General features: G+C 50.3%; 6 protein-coding genes across 6 annotated transcripts; 2 read left to right on the top strand and 4 right to left on the bottom strand.

Moving 5' to 3' along the window:
• Nucleotides 1-105: 105 nt before the first annotated feature.
• N7533_003945 (Amino acid/polyamine transporter I) lies at nt 106-2017 on the bottom strand (the record flags this gene model as incomplete). Its single annotated transcript, XM_057100595.1, has 5 exons — nt 106-1363; nt 1439-1599; nt 1660-1666; nt 1715-1772; nt 1831-2017. The coding sequence occupies 5 exons, from the start codon at nt 2015-2017 to the stop codon at nt 106-108; spliced, it is 1671 nt and encodes a 556-aa protein (XP_056960225.1).
• A 656-nt stretch (nt 2018-2673) lies between these two features.
• N7533_003944 (uncharacterized protein) lies at nt 2674-4039 on the bottom strand (the record flags this gene model as incomplete). Its single annotated transcript, XM_057100594.1, has 3 exons — nt 2674-3462; nt 3584-3868; nt 3953-4039. The coding sequence occupies 3 exons, from the start codon at nt 4037-4039 to the stop codon at nt 2674-2676; spliced, it is 1161 nt and encodes a 386-aa protein (XP_056960224.1).
• Nucleotides 4040-7452: 3413 nt separating this feature from the next.
• Nucleotides 7453-8396, bottom strand: N7533_003943 (uncharacterized protein; the record flags this gene model as incomplete). Its single annotated transcript, XM_057100593.1, has 2 exons — nt 7453-8244; nt 8307-8396. The coding sequence occupies 2 exons, from the start codon at nt 8394-8396 to the stop codon at nt 7453-7455; spliced, it is 882 nt and encodes a 293-aa protein (XP_056960223.1).
• Nucleotides 8397-9914: 1518 nt separating this feature from the next.
• Nucleotides 9915-10313, top strand: N7533_003942 (uncharacterized protein; the record flags this gene model as incomplete). Its single annotated transcript, XM_057100592.1, has 1 exon — nt 9915-10313. The coding sequence occupies one exon, from the start codon at nt 9915-9917 to the stop codon at nt 10311-10313; it is 399 nt and encodes a 132-aa protein (XP_056960222.1).
• A 332-nt stretch (nt 10314-10645) lies between these two features.
• On the bottom strand, nt 10646-11649 carry N7533_003941 (putative carbonyl reductase; the record flags this gene model as incomplete). The annotated part of the gene is made up of 3 exons (XM_057100591.1): nt 10646-10893; nt 10949-11332; nt 11397-11649. The coding sequence occupies 3 exons, from the start codon at nt 11647-11649 to the stop codon at nt 10646-10648; spliced, it is 885 nt and encodes a 294-aa protein (XP_056960221.1).
• A 1548-nt stretch (nt 11650-13197) lies between these two features.
• N7533_003940 (uncharacterized protein) lies at nt 13198-15871 on the top strand (the record flags this gene model as incomplete). Its single annotated transcript, XM_057100590.1, has 2 exons — nt 13198-13603; nt 13641-15871. The coding sequence occupies 2 exons, from the start codon at nt 13198-13200 to the stop codon at nt 15869-15871; spliced, it is 2637 nt and encodes an 878-aa protein (XP_056960220.1).
• Between the last annotated feature and the right edge of the window lie 399 nt (nt 15872-16270).

Here is a 16270-nt window from a genome sequence, read left to right as displayed (position 1 = left end):
CGATGATCGTGAGGGAGAATAGCGGGACAGCGGCAGACATTTCGCAAGCTCCATGCGGAGAATTTCGGAGAGGTTTTCTACTACGCATAGTTCTAAAATTAATATTCAAGTGGTTGACAATTCCCCCGGCTGAATATCGCTCTTCCCAGACCAGAGATCAGCTTCCGTAGCGCTGATATGCTTGCTCTTGACAGCGAGCTTGTATCCAACATAGAGTATGAGATAAAAAGGAACAGCAATGTATGCTGCCACAAAGGAACGATAGTCAAATGTCGCCTTGCCCTGTCTGATGTCGATGGAGTTGAAGATCATGGTTGACGATATGAAGAGACAGAGTAGAATTCCAAGCCAGCTACCTGAGATACCAAAGGAGGCTCTAAATACCAAAACGGAGTCAGAGATCCCTTGTGCCTTTCGAGCCCGAACAAATGAGATATGAGTGACAAGTATCGACATCCAAGTGAGAAGCCCAAGCATGGTGACCATTTTAACGAAGTAACTGAATATCCGGGACGAGTCGCGCCCTACATTCACGTAGGCTATTGTCGTCAGCGAAGCACAAATGGCGAGTGCGTAGAATGGTACCCCCTTCCTGTTGGTGTGCGATAGAAACTTCGGCGCGCGACGCTTCACTGAGAGATCGCACAATGCTCTAGTGGCGAGGAATAAGTCGTAGTTCGCTATTGACAGAACGAAGATCAAAATGCAGGCGTTCAAAAGATGAGGCGCGACAGCTATATGTGCAAGACACAAAGCAGCAACAAATGGGGATGCAGCCGGATTTTTCGCCTTGCGAGAATATTCAAGGCTCAGGCTCTCAATCCATGCTGCAGACACGAATTTCCGAGGTTCCATCATACCAACAAGAGTAATGCCGAGAAGGTGAAAGACGAGAAGGCGATAGAAGGTATGGTTGATCGAGCGGGAGATGGCCTTTTTGGTATTGGGAGCTCGTGCCACGATGCCCGATCTCTCACTGCCGACATAAGCAAACGCTGCCGGCGACATTGTTCCGCAAGCCAAGAAAAACCTTCCAAGAGCACCTCTGCTGCCATCGTCTTCGAGGTCATCCGATTCTCGAAAGTACCGGAAGCCCCGAATATCGCGGTCTGGACCTCCGCCGAGGGCAATGACGAAGGATAAGATCATGAGAGCAGCCATAACGACCAATTTAAAAGACGAGACGTAGAATTCAACCTGGCTGGGTATCTGATGATGCACAGAGTTGAGGATGATGATGGTGACAAGGAAGATGGTAATCCAGACTCCCGGATTCACAAAGTCTGTATCGACCCAAAAGGATATCACCAAAGACGCTGCGACCAGCTGATTTGGGGTGATGATAGCATACTTCAGCCAATATCTACGGAAGTAAAACCGATGAGGTCAGATGGCTCCAGAATTGTGAAGGAAGAGGTGTTCGCTTGACAGTACTTACATCCACCCAAGACTGAAGCCCAAGGCTGGGTCACAGAAGCGAACGGCTTGATCAGCGACGGTGTATGGGTCTGGTAGCCACGCAGCAACCTCGCCCAGCGCAGAGAGGACCAGATAGACCGTAAAACCAACAACCGAGTACGATATCAAAAGCGCGGGTGGCTGGAGGATTGTCAGCGACGGCATTGATCAATCAAGTGTACATGATTTGGAAGTCCTCACGCCACTCCTAGATTGTGTCAGCCAGGTCCAAAGTTCCAAGAATGGAAAATCTTACATCGACATGGCCAGCCCGCTTGTCACCATCAGTCCTGTCCCAATGGCGGACCCGATCGCTGTATGCTGAATTAGTTCAAGGTTCATTTCAGTCGTCCAGATGACAAAGTGACGGACTGATGACACTGAGCTGCCTAGAAGTCAAAGAGCCATAGATATCAGCAAATCCAATTGCCACTCTTTGCTGGCGAGCAGCATCGAGAGCTGACCGAATGGGTGTATTGGGCGGATGTTGAAGATCTCCAGTGTCTTCATTGTCATCATTGGAAGAACGAAGCCGTCGCGAAAGCTCAATGGTCTCCATTCGCAAAGGTCCAATGTTACTTCTCGGGTCAAGGCGGTGTTGATGAGGAAGACAAGACAGTGGGAGCCCTGGAGGTTCAGGTAAGCCTTGAGGTTGGTGCTCCTAAGGAAGGTGCGCCTCGTCCCATTTAGTTACTCCAGTTACCACACGTACAGGGAAAGAGAAATAGAACTGATCAGAGCCTGTCATGGATATAATTTCCTCTATATGCAAAAGGTAAAACAAAAATCGCCTCCGTGGAGGGGACCAAAAAAAATATAACTCATATATAACAGAGATGAAAAGTAAAGAGAAACACGCAAGGTCAGGTTGGATGCCAGCAACCCTATCGTCATGAGAGGTCCGTGAGACGCATTTTGGCAGCCTATGGCACAAGGTCCCATGTTGCAAAGCCCAAGAAGTCGCAAACGCCCTTAGAAGCAAGACGCCCCAATTGAACCAGCAGGGGAATCCTCCACTTGAGACCCGGGTCGGATTCGATTTAGTGGAGGTGGATAACAGGGACATGATGAGGAGATGGTATCGTGAATAGATCCTCAGGATTGAGAACTACCGATTGAAAGATGGAGTGGAGGACGGATGCGATATTGCCTGCCTCCCCCAGGAAGGAAAAAGAAAAGAAAAGGAAAGGAAATGCGTGAATTAGATGCATCAAATCATCGCGACATGAGGGATTCGCTGGACTCTGTCCGCGGGAAAATGCGAGTGTACAGAGAGTCACTCGACTCGGTACGGGGGAAGTGTCGCTGGTGCTTTCGAGAAATCACACGGTCGGTGTAAACGCCCTTGGCGGTTCCCCGGATGACGGACTCGAGGTACTCGCGGAAATCGGTGGGCTTGAACTCTGGGTATAACTCGGTGGTGAGATGGTAGCCCAGGTACTTGGCGTACTCGGGGTTGTTGTCACCCCGGATACCCCATGAGTATTGGTATTCAGCGAGGTAGCGAGGGATGAACTTGATAGGGTCGAAGGGGTACGTTTCACTGGCTTGACGAGCGGCAACAACTCGGCTGCAGATAGTCTCTTCGGGGACCTGTGTGATGGGGAAAAACGCTGTGTTAGCCAGTGGCAATCGGGTGGAAGAAGGATCAGTGCAATGGGGGTGCCAGGGACATACATAGTTCCGATCGACCTTCTCCTCGGCCAATTCCTCCATCAGTTGGTAAATCTGGTTTTGTGTGGAAACCAGGTTATAGGCGAGAATCTTCTTGTTGATGGTGCGGGGGTCGGAAATGATCATTGCCATATAGCGACCGATGTCCCGCAAGTCGGTGAGCGCAGTGGGCATGTTTCCATCTCCAATGATCTCGTCGTTGCCAGAGGTCATAGCATAGTCGACACGGCCGGAAGGAAGACGAGGGTATGAGAGCTGGTACCACCAGCCCACATCGACAATGGTGTACGGGAGCCACAGCTGGCGGATCTGGTTGTAGACAATCTCTTTCTGTAAATGGGAAACACGCGGATGGTCAGCTCCAGTACGACATTGCACCACGCGGCGCGGGAATTTTCCTCTCCCCATCTCCTCCACTTTTCCTTGGTTTGGGGGAGGGGCTCTTTCTTACCTCGTCGCGCAACCACATCACACCACCGGGAGGTGCAACGGTAATGAAACCACACGGAATGAAGCGCTTGACGCCAGCCTTCTTCGCCGCCTTGGCCAGCGGGATCTGATCCTGCTGCTCGGCGGGGCCAACGCAGCTGATGACAACGTCGATTTCGGACAGGGCCTCAATCAGATGCTCCTCGGGGGCCTTCAAGTCACACTTGCGGATCTGAATACCCTTATCCGACAGTCGTTGGATGGCGGGCTTGTGAATGGAGGCCGGTCGGACCAGAGCGATAACATCCTGGAAACAATCAAGTGGCAATGATTAGTTGAGATTCCCGAGAGACGACAAACACGTAACCACCGCTGCAGCTGGAAAACATACAAAGCGACCATCGTCGAGGAGACCATTTGCGATGGAACCTCCGGTTTCACCCGCGGCCCCGACCAACAGAACCTGGGTTTTCGACATGTTGGCGGGCAGTTGACTGAATGGTTTGGTCGAGGTCAATACTAGTAAGGTGAAAGAAGGGTAGTTGGTGAGTTGAATGAGGGGAGAAAGGGTGGGGGGATGAAAAGGGAAGAAAGAAGGAAGGGGAGCGAACCGGATTGAGGAGCGAGGTTATGTAAATTCCCAAATGTTTCCACCCAAGGTTGCTACCCACTTTCTCTGCCATACGGGAGTGGACGATGGTGGGTCGAGTGGATGTTCTCTCCCTCAAACGAGGGGAGACTCAGACCGAAGTTGGGAGGACGTCATGAGGAGATCGTCGATTTACATCTAAGGGATATATCCACGGGAAGTACTGTATCAGTACGGAGTACAGACTACACACTGCAGACTACAGATATATAAGTCACAGTGCATTGAATCCCATCAAGTCGGCCTCATTTTTCATCAATTCACGGGCCGGTGCGGTCGGGAGCAAAACCCTTCTGGGTCGGCCACCCTTACGTCACTGACGGCTTCCCGGCTTGGTTCTGCTTTGGAATAAGAATGATGTTTGCGGGATACCTCCATCATCGTATACGAGGTAAAGGCACACACGGATTTTGGAATGAGACATGGGATCCTTTTCCTCATCTGCTTCAGCCCGCTGCACTTGTCAGGAGATCGCACCGTGCGACGTTCGTCTGAGGCGACTAGTCTCGAGAACTAGTCGGGTGGGCACGTTGGGAGTAATGATTGTCCTGCGCGCGCCTCGGTTTATTTCCAATGGTTTCTGCTGGTCATCCATCCTATGAAAGAAGGAGGATCTGAGTAGTCTGATGCGTATGCAGACTCTTTCTTTCCCGTCACTAGCATTTCCAATTTTTCCCCCTCCTTCAACTGCCCCCCCCCACGTCAGCGATCTTCGGATCTGCACACTGGACTTGAAAACTTGAAGTCAAGTTCTGCCCAGTGGCGGTCAGCTCTTCAGGTCTTCAAGACTGTGACGAAATGCGTCCAGTAATATTAGTCACGCAAAGCCATCCTCCTCATTGGCGGATATCTGTCCCAAATAATCGGAGCATCCCGTCCACGGTCAGCGAATCGGGCGACCCAAATGCACGCGATGCGGCTGTAGGATTCCCCGTTGAGATTGAGGGGCTTTTGGGGCTGTTTCAAAAGGGGACACTATTGGATGTCTCTGAGAAGAATTCACCACCACCAAGTTGATCAACATGTAAAGGTACTGTTGTCCGATCCCTTGGAGCAAATCGGAGCGCCATTACTACGGGCCAGCCACAACCGCCTCGGGCGCGGGAGATCGGTGCCTGGTTCGACGGACAATCCTGGTTGCCTCAAGGCTTCGCGGACTTGGTATCTCTGTTTTCCCCGTTGTGCGTCCCGGAGCACGGTAGCCCGTCAGTCCGCATTAGGACGGAATTTCCTCCCCCGTTATTCTTTTCCAGCTCTCCCGGATTTTCACGGGCACGATCCTCCTCCAGGGATTGAGGGGGTGGTTGGTGGGGTTGTCGGTAATGGCTGGAATTTGCGTCGGATAGAGTAAGCCTGTAGGACGATCTCGGGCTCTGGGCTGGGAACTTGCATTGAAGAATGTACGCCCTTGAACGTGAAACCTGCATGAATATGAGAGCTTTCTGCGCTTTCCCCGCGGGTCATGCGGTTGAAATCGCGGGGTGGGATCGTGCGAGGGCAGACTCCACACTGTCACGGTAATTTTGCGCAGCCCAAGGTGATCCTTGCGGAGTAATTTTGCAATGGCCATTCAGAACTGCCAGAAAGATCGCACAACCAGTATTCAAAACATTCTTACCAGTACTGCCCTGGGTGTCGATAGAGCAATGGTGGGAATTCATTAAAGAAGTTGAGGGGAAAGTGGAAATGGAAGTGGAAGGGGCAGATAGGCACCTGACTGCCCTACACTTGTACCCTGTATGATATTATCGTGTGGACACCTTTGGAACTATTTCCTACGAAGAGAAAAAAAAAACAAGTTAATTCAATCAAAATTAAAGAGTAATAAACGGTCGATTCCATGTGATTTAGACAGACATGTGGCTTCGACGTGGTATTCGACCTCATCCCCCCCGACATCATTTCTAGATCGCTGCCCCGGCCATTAATATCCCTTTTCAAGATGACAAAACTTCATGATCAACTTTTTGACTTAGCAAGATGCCTTCAATGACCGCAGCGATACTCCTTCCGGTATTTCTGTCGGAGGGAGTGATCAGCATATATCCGAGTCCCTATGAGTAATACAGACAAGAATCTCCGCAATATCTTGTCTACTACAAGGGCTTCCAAGTGTAGTAATAAGCAGAGCATAAAAATCGATCCCAGAAAATAGAAAATAGCGGCCCATACTCATTAACGTTTTCGAAGTTTCTTCTTATCGCAACTGTTCTCTCCCCACAACTTGCCGTTGTCGTTGTTGATGGAGTCAGCGCCATCATCTACTGCCACGGTAAGTGGGACAGCGACGGTCAGTACCGTGCAAAAAAGAACCAGTAGTATGATCCAACGATGCATTTTGAGGTAAAGGCCCAGCTTCGAGTGTTTTAATAGGACTCGGTCGGAGCAACCCGAGTTTTTGCCATAGTACTAGTATGGTCCATGCGCCTTTCAGGTCTTTATATGTTCAAAGTCGAATCCAACCTTACCTTGGCAGTCGTTACTAGAACTACTAACTACTGGTAGTACCAACTTGAAACTTCAAGGGCTTGGAACTTACTATTTCCTACTGATACCATCTACTGGTGTTCCAATCGACCATCCCGCCCTCCGCTTTCGCATAAAGAGTACCGGAGGGTCGGAGGGTCGGGGGTCGGGACGCCACTACCACTAACTAACTATACTACTAGTACAAAACGGGCGATCTTAATCCACGCCCCGAAACAGCCTCGAATTGTACAACAAACAATGATGTAACTCCCGTCTCCTGCTATCGAAGAGTCACATTGTTTTGTCTCATAGCTTTCCGAGGATTCTTTCGGGAAGTTTGAGATTCTATTGTGGAGGCTTAGCAGTCAAGCCGTAGTCGCCAGGCAACGAAAAATACTATCACAGCTCTAACTAATGCTAATATACACTATATGCTCAATTTGAAGTTGAAGCTGTTATCAATTCCTGTTCAGCATAGCTTCGTTTGAATGTGGGGTGCAGTCAACCTTGGGAATAAGGTACCACCTATGCCTGCATGGTGGAGCCAGCCCGCCAGAGTAAAATATTATGAAATTGGATATCGATGTATTCAATAACCCGATGGTAATATTTCCGACAAGACGACAGAAAGTGTATGCTGCGGTTACGCAGAATATGAACACAGAACAGAATGGAGTTGAAAGCCCGATGCAAAATAACCCGTAAAAATCATGGCCCGCACGATACCAGATGCCCCTTTCATGCTCCCCCTATACGCCAATCCATGCTTTCATTTAGAATCCCAAGCTCTGTGTGGCTCTTTCCATTTGAATACCGGTCCCACTCTCTACCTCCCTATGAAGCTTCCTCACGTCCCACAGTTCCCCGCGACAATAAAGCCGGACAGTAACAGTTGCCCCTTGTTTGAGCAAAAGCATCTCTCTTTGCTTCCGTCGTTCTTCCATGATGATGGCCCACTTGGCCCGCACAGCCTTGAGGTGCTTCCGACGCGCCGGCCAGGCTCGTTTCCATAAAATAACCTGATGGGTCTTCTCCAAGTTACGATCAGTTGGCCACCCCCACATTCGTTCTGCTGGGAGCCATCCTTCGTCTTCATCTGTGATTTCGATTTCCTTTCCGGAGGTGATTCTGTCAATCGCAGCCATATCCCATTGCCACGAACGAAGCTCATGTAAATCATTTGAATCTCGGCAAAGGTTTAGTACGCCCCGTCGAGCAAAGTGGTGCTGACGGATGTGATAGTCAACTTGGTAGTGGGCAAATAGAACAGCGGCCTCTGGGTCGGCGTCCTTTGTCTCTTCAAGAGCCCGATTTAGATTGTCCTCGACTAGGAGGTAGTAGCGCTCACGCTGTGAAACAGAGATGCGACGCCACCACGTTGGGTCTTGGTGCTTTGTTTCAGTGTCGTGGGGTGAGATATTATCATCTCTGGTACGTTGGTTCACAAAGAATGGTGGGTAATGGCTAGCGTTGTAGACACCATCACTGATATCTCCCTTCATGATTGCGTCTGTGATGGTGATTTGACATTTTGTGCAACCGAGGGCTTCTTCCAGTGCTTCAAACTATGGGCAATATAATTAGCGTACTAGCTCAAATGGAAATTAATTGCAATCTGAATTCGTACCAGGTCTGTTTCCGTAGCTTCGTCCCATGCCTTTTCCATTTTCTTGATATCCGAGGCATTGTATGTCTGTCTACCCGAATCGCCAGACATTTCGAGAGATTTGTGGAATTCGATGATGTCGAATCCTACTGAGGGCGCGATAGTAGTTTTGTTATGAAGAAAAGAATTTCCAAACCCTCAGTTGATAATTTTCAAGTGATGCCGAATTTGAGTCGTTTTGAAAGCATCAAAATGAGCATTTTCTGGGTTATTATACACTGTAGTCCCGGAGGGTGAAATTTTATCGGGGAGATGTATCGGAGCAAGCGATGGTTGTGATGAGAGATGGACAAAGAGTCACAAAGTCTAGATTCGAATTCCAAAGTAGGATGGATCTCCCAAGGTTCTGCCTTTCTTTGTGCCGCTGCCGCAACTTTCTCGGGGAACAAAGGACCACTGGAATTTCCGCGAATACAATGAGGTCAACGACTTTCGGGGTGAACTCGATTTCGGAGATGGCTTGCTTATAAGAATTATCTTAGCTTGGGAACCTCTTCGGGGCCTCTTGAGGAGGTCCGCGCCAAATGCGTCAAATGACATTCCCGGATCTGAGCGCGGCTGGTCATCTGTCCCGAAGTCCGCCGATGCGGTGGATTACACCGGGGGGGGGCGTGATGGGGTCACTAGGTTTCATTCGAGCTCACGAGTAGCTTGGTCCCTCATGTCTATATATGGGATCTTGACCGCATCCCTGTGCTCCGTAGATGAGGGGTGAACTGGCGGTCGCATGGCGCGGAGCAGGTTAACTTGATGTAGCCCCGCCATTGATAACATACTTCCCCCTTGCGACCAGCGGGATCATCACTCATCATTTTAATCATGGATAAACCCCTCAGAAGACTTGGTCATTAATTGTTCGGAGTTCTGATAACCTGCTTGCTGCTTGCCCCTACAGACCTCACTTCTGTAATCTATTAGCTTGGATTTCATGACATTCACTCCTTGCAGATGAAGTTGACCCATGGCCTTTCCTGCTGATGCCAGAATATAACGAGTTACTGAACAGGCCCTAAGATGGGGAAATTGGCGTACCCCATCCACTAGCAGTTAGTAGTGCAACTGATGTTGATACTACTCCTGTACCCACTACTACAGGCAACTAGTAAAGTCGGAAGATTTATGTATTTTGTAGATCAAGATAAAGACGCGCAAATCTTTGTACATATTTCAAGTTCTAGTACCAAAGTATATGCAGAGTTTCAGCATTTCCGATAACCGGCAGTTTCCACATCCTAGGATGCTTTTATACATACTAGTACTAGATGTATAAGCCAGATCTTAGTTCACTGGGGGCAAGCTTATTTTTGGAGATTCATAATAGGGGTTCCTATAGTATACTCACAATATTGCGGGAACTACCTTGCAAACAGTTAGAAAATTATAAGAAAACCAAAGTAAATAGCTGCCAGTGAATTTTGAATCAACATGAAGTCAGAAACATGAAGACGTTCCCGCTGGTGAACAACCACCACCAAACACCAGGCTACAACAAGACCTCAACAACTTCATTGCTGCCACATCCCCGCAACAACGAGTCTGATCATATTTTATACCTACAGCCCGAACGGCATGCCAGTTTCTGAAGCCAAGAGTGCCCCAGCTGGGGCACCTCTCCTTTTTCCAACTATCTGCCTCACTGCGTCCCTGATATTCATCCTCCTACTGAACCGCCGAGCATGTGAGAGCCTCGCAACCAAATGCCTCCAATTTATTCATCAGTGCTACACCACAGCCAAGGACCACATCTCCCAACAATGGTTTGCCGTCCCTCACGCAGCCATGGCCACTGAAATAGAGCTGCGCTATGGGCTTCTCACCCCATCTGATACACCGACTGGATCTTCTTTCGGAGACGACGACGGGTACAATCGGTTGGACTGGGAAAATGGAGATGGATGGGTCGACATTCTGGTTGATAACTACGTTCGATGGTTAATGGATTCTGACTGGGACGACGATACTTGGTGATTGGTGACGATGGAATGCAGCGTCTGTTGACGGATATCCCAACGGGGTCATGCTGCGCTCAAGTACCAGTAGTGGATGTCGTGACCTCTAGGACTTTAATGTACACTATCTCAACGAACAAATGGCTATTCCTGTTTGCATGTACAGCCCTTGGCTATGATCCTCCCTCCCATCAATTCGGTAACTCTATAGTTAGTGCGCTTGGATATAGCGTAGATGGAGATGCTTCCAAAGTTGGATTCGTTCGTTATATTGTTCTGCTATCATAAAGATTCGTCATGCTATAAACCCATCGCCAAAATATATTTCTTTTCGCACCGGCCTGCACTACTTTATGGAGCGCAGTATCCTCCATCAACGATCAAATCCGCACCAGTAGTGTAGCTGGATGCGTCGGAGGCAAGGTAGAGGTATGCGCCCTTCAACTCGTGGGACTCACCCTCGCGACCCATGGGGATCTTGTCGCGCCAGATCTTCTTGGTGTCCTCTTCCACAAAGCTGGAAATTTCAGTAGCGATGTATCCCGGAGAGACTGTGTTCGCGCGAGCGAAGCGAACCCACTCGACAGAAAGAGACTTGCCTATAGAACTTGTTAGCAGGGCTGGAAGTGTAGATCAAGATCTCCGATAACGTACAAAGGTGGATCACGCCAGATTTGGCAGCATTGTAGGCAGACTGCAATTGGGGGAAGTTGACAATGTGGCCGCTCATCGAAGCGGTAGCAACAAAGCTTCCGTAGGTGAAGTTAGTCAACTTGTTGCCATTGGCGTCAGTGCCCTCCTCCTTCTGTCGGCGCCAGTGAGCGGCGGCGGCGCGAGCACAGTAGAAAGTGCCGTCGAGGTCAACGCCGTTAACATCGCGGTAATGTTCAAGGGAGCCGTCCACCATGGGGCCCTGAGTCCATGGAATACCAGCGTTGGCAATGAAAACATCCAAGCGGCCATTGAAATCCTTGACAACTGTGTTGACGGCCTCCTCGACCTCCTTCGCATTGGTGACTTGGACCTTATAGGCCTTGGCTATGGCAAGCGGATCAGCCGTTAGCTTAGTTTTCAAATACAATGTAAGAGATCCGCGACTTACCCTGGACACCGTATTTCTGGGCAATCTCGGCAGCGCGCTCCTCGCACTTGGGGTTGCTGTTATACCACATAGCAATGTTGGCGCCAGCTTCGGCCAAACCCTGGGCCACGGAGAGACCAATACCGGCACCGGCACCCGAGACAATGGCAGTTTTCCCCTTCAGGGAGAACATGCTCATCAGACTGGGGTGCTCTGGGGCAACTGTGTTGTCATGGACGAAGAGTCCCTGCTTGTTGATGGGGGCGGCAGCCATTGCGACGGTGAAATGGCGAGGTTTCTGGGGTTGATATGTCTAGGGAAAAAAAATACCCGCAGGGACGGGCGAAAGAAGATCACTTAAATAGAGCTCCGGGGAGAGACTTTCCAGCATACCCCCACTCAACACGCTCAGACGGTGTACAGTGCGTTGGCCGGGGGAGCTCCGATGGTCCACTACGTTGGGAGTGGCGGCCACGGGATGCTATGGACGGAGAATGACGCTATGCGTTCCAGAACGGAGAGCAGAGCGGGTCGCCATATTGTCGAAGTGGGATGGAGTACCTTTGGAGGGGCATTGAATCGCGTGTGGGGGGGGACAGCATGGAGCTCCATCGGGCTGGCCAGCATGCTGTCAACGGCTCGGTGGATGTTATATAGCTTCCTGGGCGTTTTCGCATTTGAAGAGCTCTCCCAAAGCGCAGAGCCACCTTTGTTGCTGTCAACAAGACGCGAGGGTGGTTAAATTGGCAAATCTGGGACTATGGATGAACGGTTTCGGGGGAAGCATCGGACGTCTCTCACCCCAGAGCGGATCCCTCTCGGAGGTGGATTGCTGTTCCATGGGGTTCGCAGCCGAGGCCGACTCGGGATTCCAGCCATGCTGTGCCGGGGTGATAATTCGTCAAGATACCGCATTTGACCCGCTGGGAGTCCGAAGGGCGACTGCGAGAGCCTTAAACTCTAGACTTTGACTGGCAGGTCACATCTTAGGGTATTGGAGGCATGATTAGTGAAATGGTGTTCCGTGGGGATGAGTGAACACAGTGGAGGAGTGAAGTGGAGTTGTTGTTGTTGTTTAAGCCGGCGGAAGTTGGAAACCTCCACTTTTTTCTCTCCGCCGGATGTGCGACCTCCTCGCTCTCTCACACTCCTCGGAACCGAATACGCCAATGACTTGACCTTAACCTTGGGAAAGATTCAGAACCTTATCACTGGATATGAGCTCTGGTGGTATAATGTTTATATCAACAATATTAAATAAATACTGGCCATCTCCACTACTATCATACTAAAACCAACTGCAGTACTTGTTGACAGTCACCTCATACCATGCCAAATAAGCCAACCTCCATTCCAACTAACAGTGATCAACTAACGGAAGACAATTTACAGTTTGCTTGAATCACTGACGTCCCCTTTAAGCTCCAAGTGTCATGACCTTTCGCAGAAAGGGTGGCGGAGGGTGTGGCCGCCAGCATTCTTCATGGTGCTGAGGGTGATGCGGCCACATTCTTCGGCATATCGATCAATGCTCTCATAACAACAAAGCATCCCCCAGAGAGAATGTCAGCGAGGTCCTTTTGCGTTTTGCCTTCTCAGTTCTCCAAGCTTGTTTTCCCCTTGATCTTGGATGGTTCGCAGTCCTGCTGCTTTTTCCGAGCCCACCTGTGAACCAAGTCAATCAATCTCACTAGGACGGCCTCAGACGCACGAAAACAAGCCAAACTACTCAACGAATGAAATATTGCACCAGCCTTGCCTCGCGGATTTCGCGCACTCTGGTTTGGAAACACTTTGCGGGTTGCTGGCCAGCTAGACGGCTATGGTGAGCTTGAGCGGTGTTGTTGCCATCGCCGCTTCAGGCGCGGCTATTTTCGTCGTCTTCGCAGTCGTTTCGATAGTCGTCTGGGTTCGCTTTAGAAAGGAGCGTCATGCGTTGAGAGTCCTAGGCCTTAAGGAAGGGGAGTTTTCCCGTAGCCTTCAGACCTTCACAGGGAATACCTTAACATCACTTTCGCACGAGGAGGGTACGGCACTCCGAGCACACGGCCAGTTACCCTATGGCAAACCGACAGAATGGGGTCAACTCGCATCTCGAGAGACTCTACTTCAGCCCAAGAATAACTCAGACTCGTCATTTCCACTGGCCGACAAAGCCCGATCACTTCGAAATTCCCTCAGGCGATCCCAATCCAAACGCCTTTCCAGGTCCTCGCACAAGCGTCTAAGTTCAATGGCCACAGTGAGCGAGATTCAAATGCCTAGTCCTCATCGGCCGTCGATATCCAGAGAAGATGTTCCACTTTCGGCTATCGAGGGGGGTTCTCGAGTTGGCAGCAGAGCGAACTCCGAACCAAACACCCGAGATGAACAAAGAGGAAGAAGAAGGGTTCATTCTCGGCATGCGACCTGTGTCTCCTGGATGGCCTTTACCTATCCAGAGGGACCGGTCTACCATGTTTCCCCTGTTGGAAAACCGTAACTCGCAAGATATGTTCGATCCGTCTCCACGAATCTACGAAGAGTCTCCGCAACGGCTCCGAGGAGGTAGCATTGCAAGCCAAAGAGCTGGCGCTATCCCAGACGATATCCCTCCCCCTCCCCCACCGGCTGCCTGGCCACCGGACAGACTCAGCTATGCGAGGAATGACTCCGTTATGAGACTATCTTCTATGAGCTTGGATACCTGCAACAGCTCCATTCTAGACGATGGCAGATTCGGTTTCCGATCCGCCGATACTGAACTCACTTCTCCCATCTTCCCATCAGGTGGCACCTTCGTTCCGTTCAGTGCGAACGACGTTGGGGTAAAGAATGGACGCAGGAGCTTCATCGCCGCAAACACCGGTCAGGGTATGCCACCGTTGCACAATCCCCCCATTCGTTCGTCTTCAACGGCAGAGACTCGTCGAAGATCGTCAATGGAGCCCATGGAGCCTCGCAGGAGCATGACGACGGCTTCTAGGAATCCTAGCAATGGAAGTGATCGATTTGATGGACCTCCTCATCGGAGCGATTCAGTATCGTCTAATAATATACCCACGAGGCATTCATCATTCCGCAGTGGAACACCGATATCTATGGGCAGTTTCCAGAACCCCAACACTCCCAGCTGGCGATCACCTCCGTCTCAAATGGCCTATGTACCTCATTTCAGCCAATTCCAACGATCAAATATCTATGATGAGCAGCGTGAGAACGACCCTTTCTATGGTGGCTCGCCGCATTCCAACGGTACGCTCTTTTCTATGGGATCGCCTGGCACCGCAACTAGCTCGATGCCTCCTAGCCCCGTACAAAGATCCAGTCTATCTCAGCGAGGTGCTTTGCCATCTGCCTTGAAGGGTGGCAACTCGCAACGCAAGGGCAAAGGCCATCGACGACAAAACTGTGTTCGTATCTCGATCCATCCACCTATGACTTTTGGTGGATCAACATTTTCCCCCACACTTGAAGAAGAGCCAGAAGATCTTGATGCGATGGAAGAAGTTGACTTGCGCGAAAGTACCATCAATGGACCTTCCAAGCCGCCGCCAGTCTTGTCAACCAACATCTCCCCCATACCAATATCCAAACGTGGTAGCCGGCGAACCAAGCCGGCTGCTAGCACCCTTGGGCCTCTTGCTGAAGAACCACAGTCTCTACAAAATATCACCCCATCCAAAAAGAAAAAGAATGCCCCCAATAGCAAGGAAGCTCGGTCTATCCCATACGATAAGACACATAACTTGCCCGAGCTTTTTACTGCTCTGTCACCGTCCACCGGGCTCAACTTGTCTCATACGCCTTCACCGGATAGAACCACGGCGGTCTGGACCATACCCGAAGTGCCTTCGCCGACACACGATGACTCTCCTGGGACTGGCAGTCCAAGGAGAACCGCGGTCAAGGGTCCACGTACTCAGCCGGGCAAACCATCCCGCCGCAACTCAGCACACATCCAACAAAAGCCAGTGAAGCCACTCATGGGAGTCGGCTCGCCTACTGGTCTTCCTCTCATCACAGGAACCCAAGGAAGTGATTGGCGCAAATCTACCGATACCCTGTTCCGAACAAACACCGACGCTGCCGATGGCTCGTCCCGGCGGTCACGCGATCTCCACGGCTCTATAGCGAACGGAATCGGCGCACTCACCAGTCCTTCATCCCCAGTTCATACAAAGAGGGGAAGAAGTAATACTGTGCGAGACCGTGTCACGATCTGGGAAGATGCCAATCGTAGTGCATCACCGCCCAAGCCTCCCGCTGCGCATTTACCCGGTCTTTATAGTTACGCAGAGACTTCGCCATCGCAGAAACACAGTCACGGCAACCATATCCCCCGATCCATCTCTCGAGGCGAGAATTCTCCTCCGCGCAATGGTAGCCAACGTATGCCGCCGACGCCTACCTCTACTCGACGAGGCTTGACAACACCTACCGGTAAGGCTCTTGGATTGGGGATTGGAGGGACTCCAGCCAGCCTGTACGATGGTGATGGATTCTTCAGGGAGTAGTTACATTGAAGTTTTCGTTCTTTTTTATTCTGGGTGCATTGGGTTGTCTTCTTTTGGTGGGGATTGTTGTTCAAAAGCCTTATACCTTTTCTTTCTCTTTCTTTCTTCTCTTCTCCCGGAGCATTTACACTCTTATTTTTTTTACCCTGATGTGAAACGCTTGTTTTGATATCCACGGTCTAGGTAGTAGTAATTATCGATAATCATCTCTATGATACTCTAATATTTACCTACTCGGCGTATTCTAATATAAATCATCATGGATTAAACTAAAACTTCCTACTGCTACCTACCTACCTAGGTAGGTAGGTAGTAGTTCACCTGGACAGTCCAGCCAGGAGGGCTCAGGCTGTCAGGTGATGCCCAGGTGCTAGGTGCTAGACCTCACTAGTTACAACT

The sequence above is a fragment of the Penicillium manginii genome, assembly GCF_028828005.1.
Source record: "Penicillium manginii strain IBT 31320 chromosome Unknown utg000004l:1.0-7231830.0:1.0-7236170.0, whole genome shotgun sequence".
Taxonomy (NCBI): Eukaryota; Fungi; Ascomycota; class Eurotiomycetes; order Eurotiales; family Aspergillaceae; genus Penicillium; species Penicillium manginii.
The sequence above is the reverse complement of the archived record's forward strand: the minus strand, read 5'-3'. Positions and strand labels throughout refer to the sequence as shown.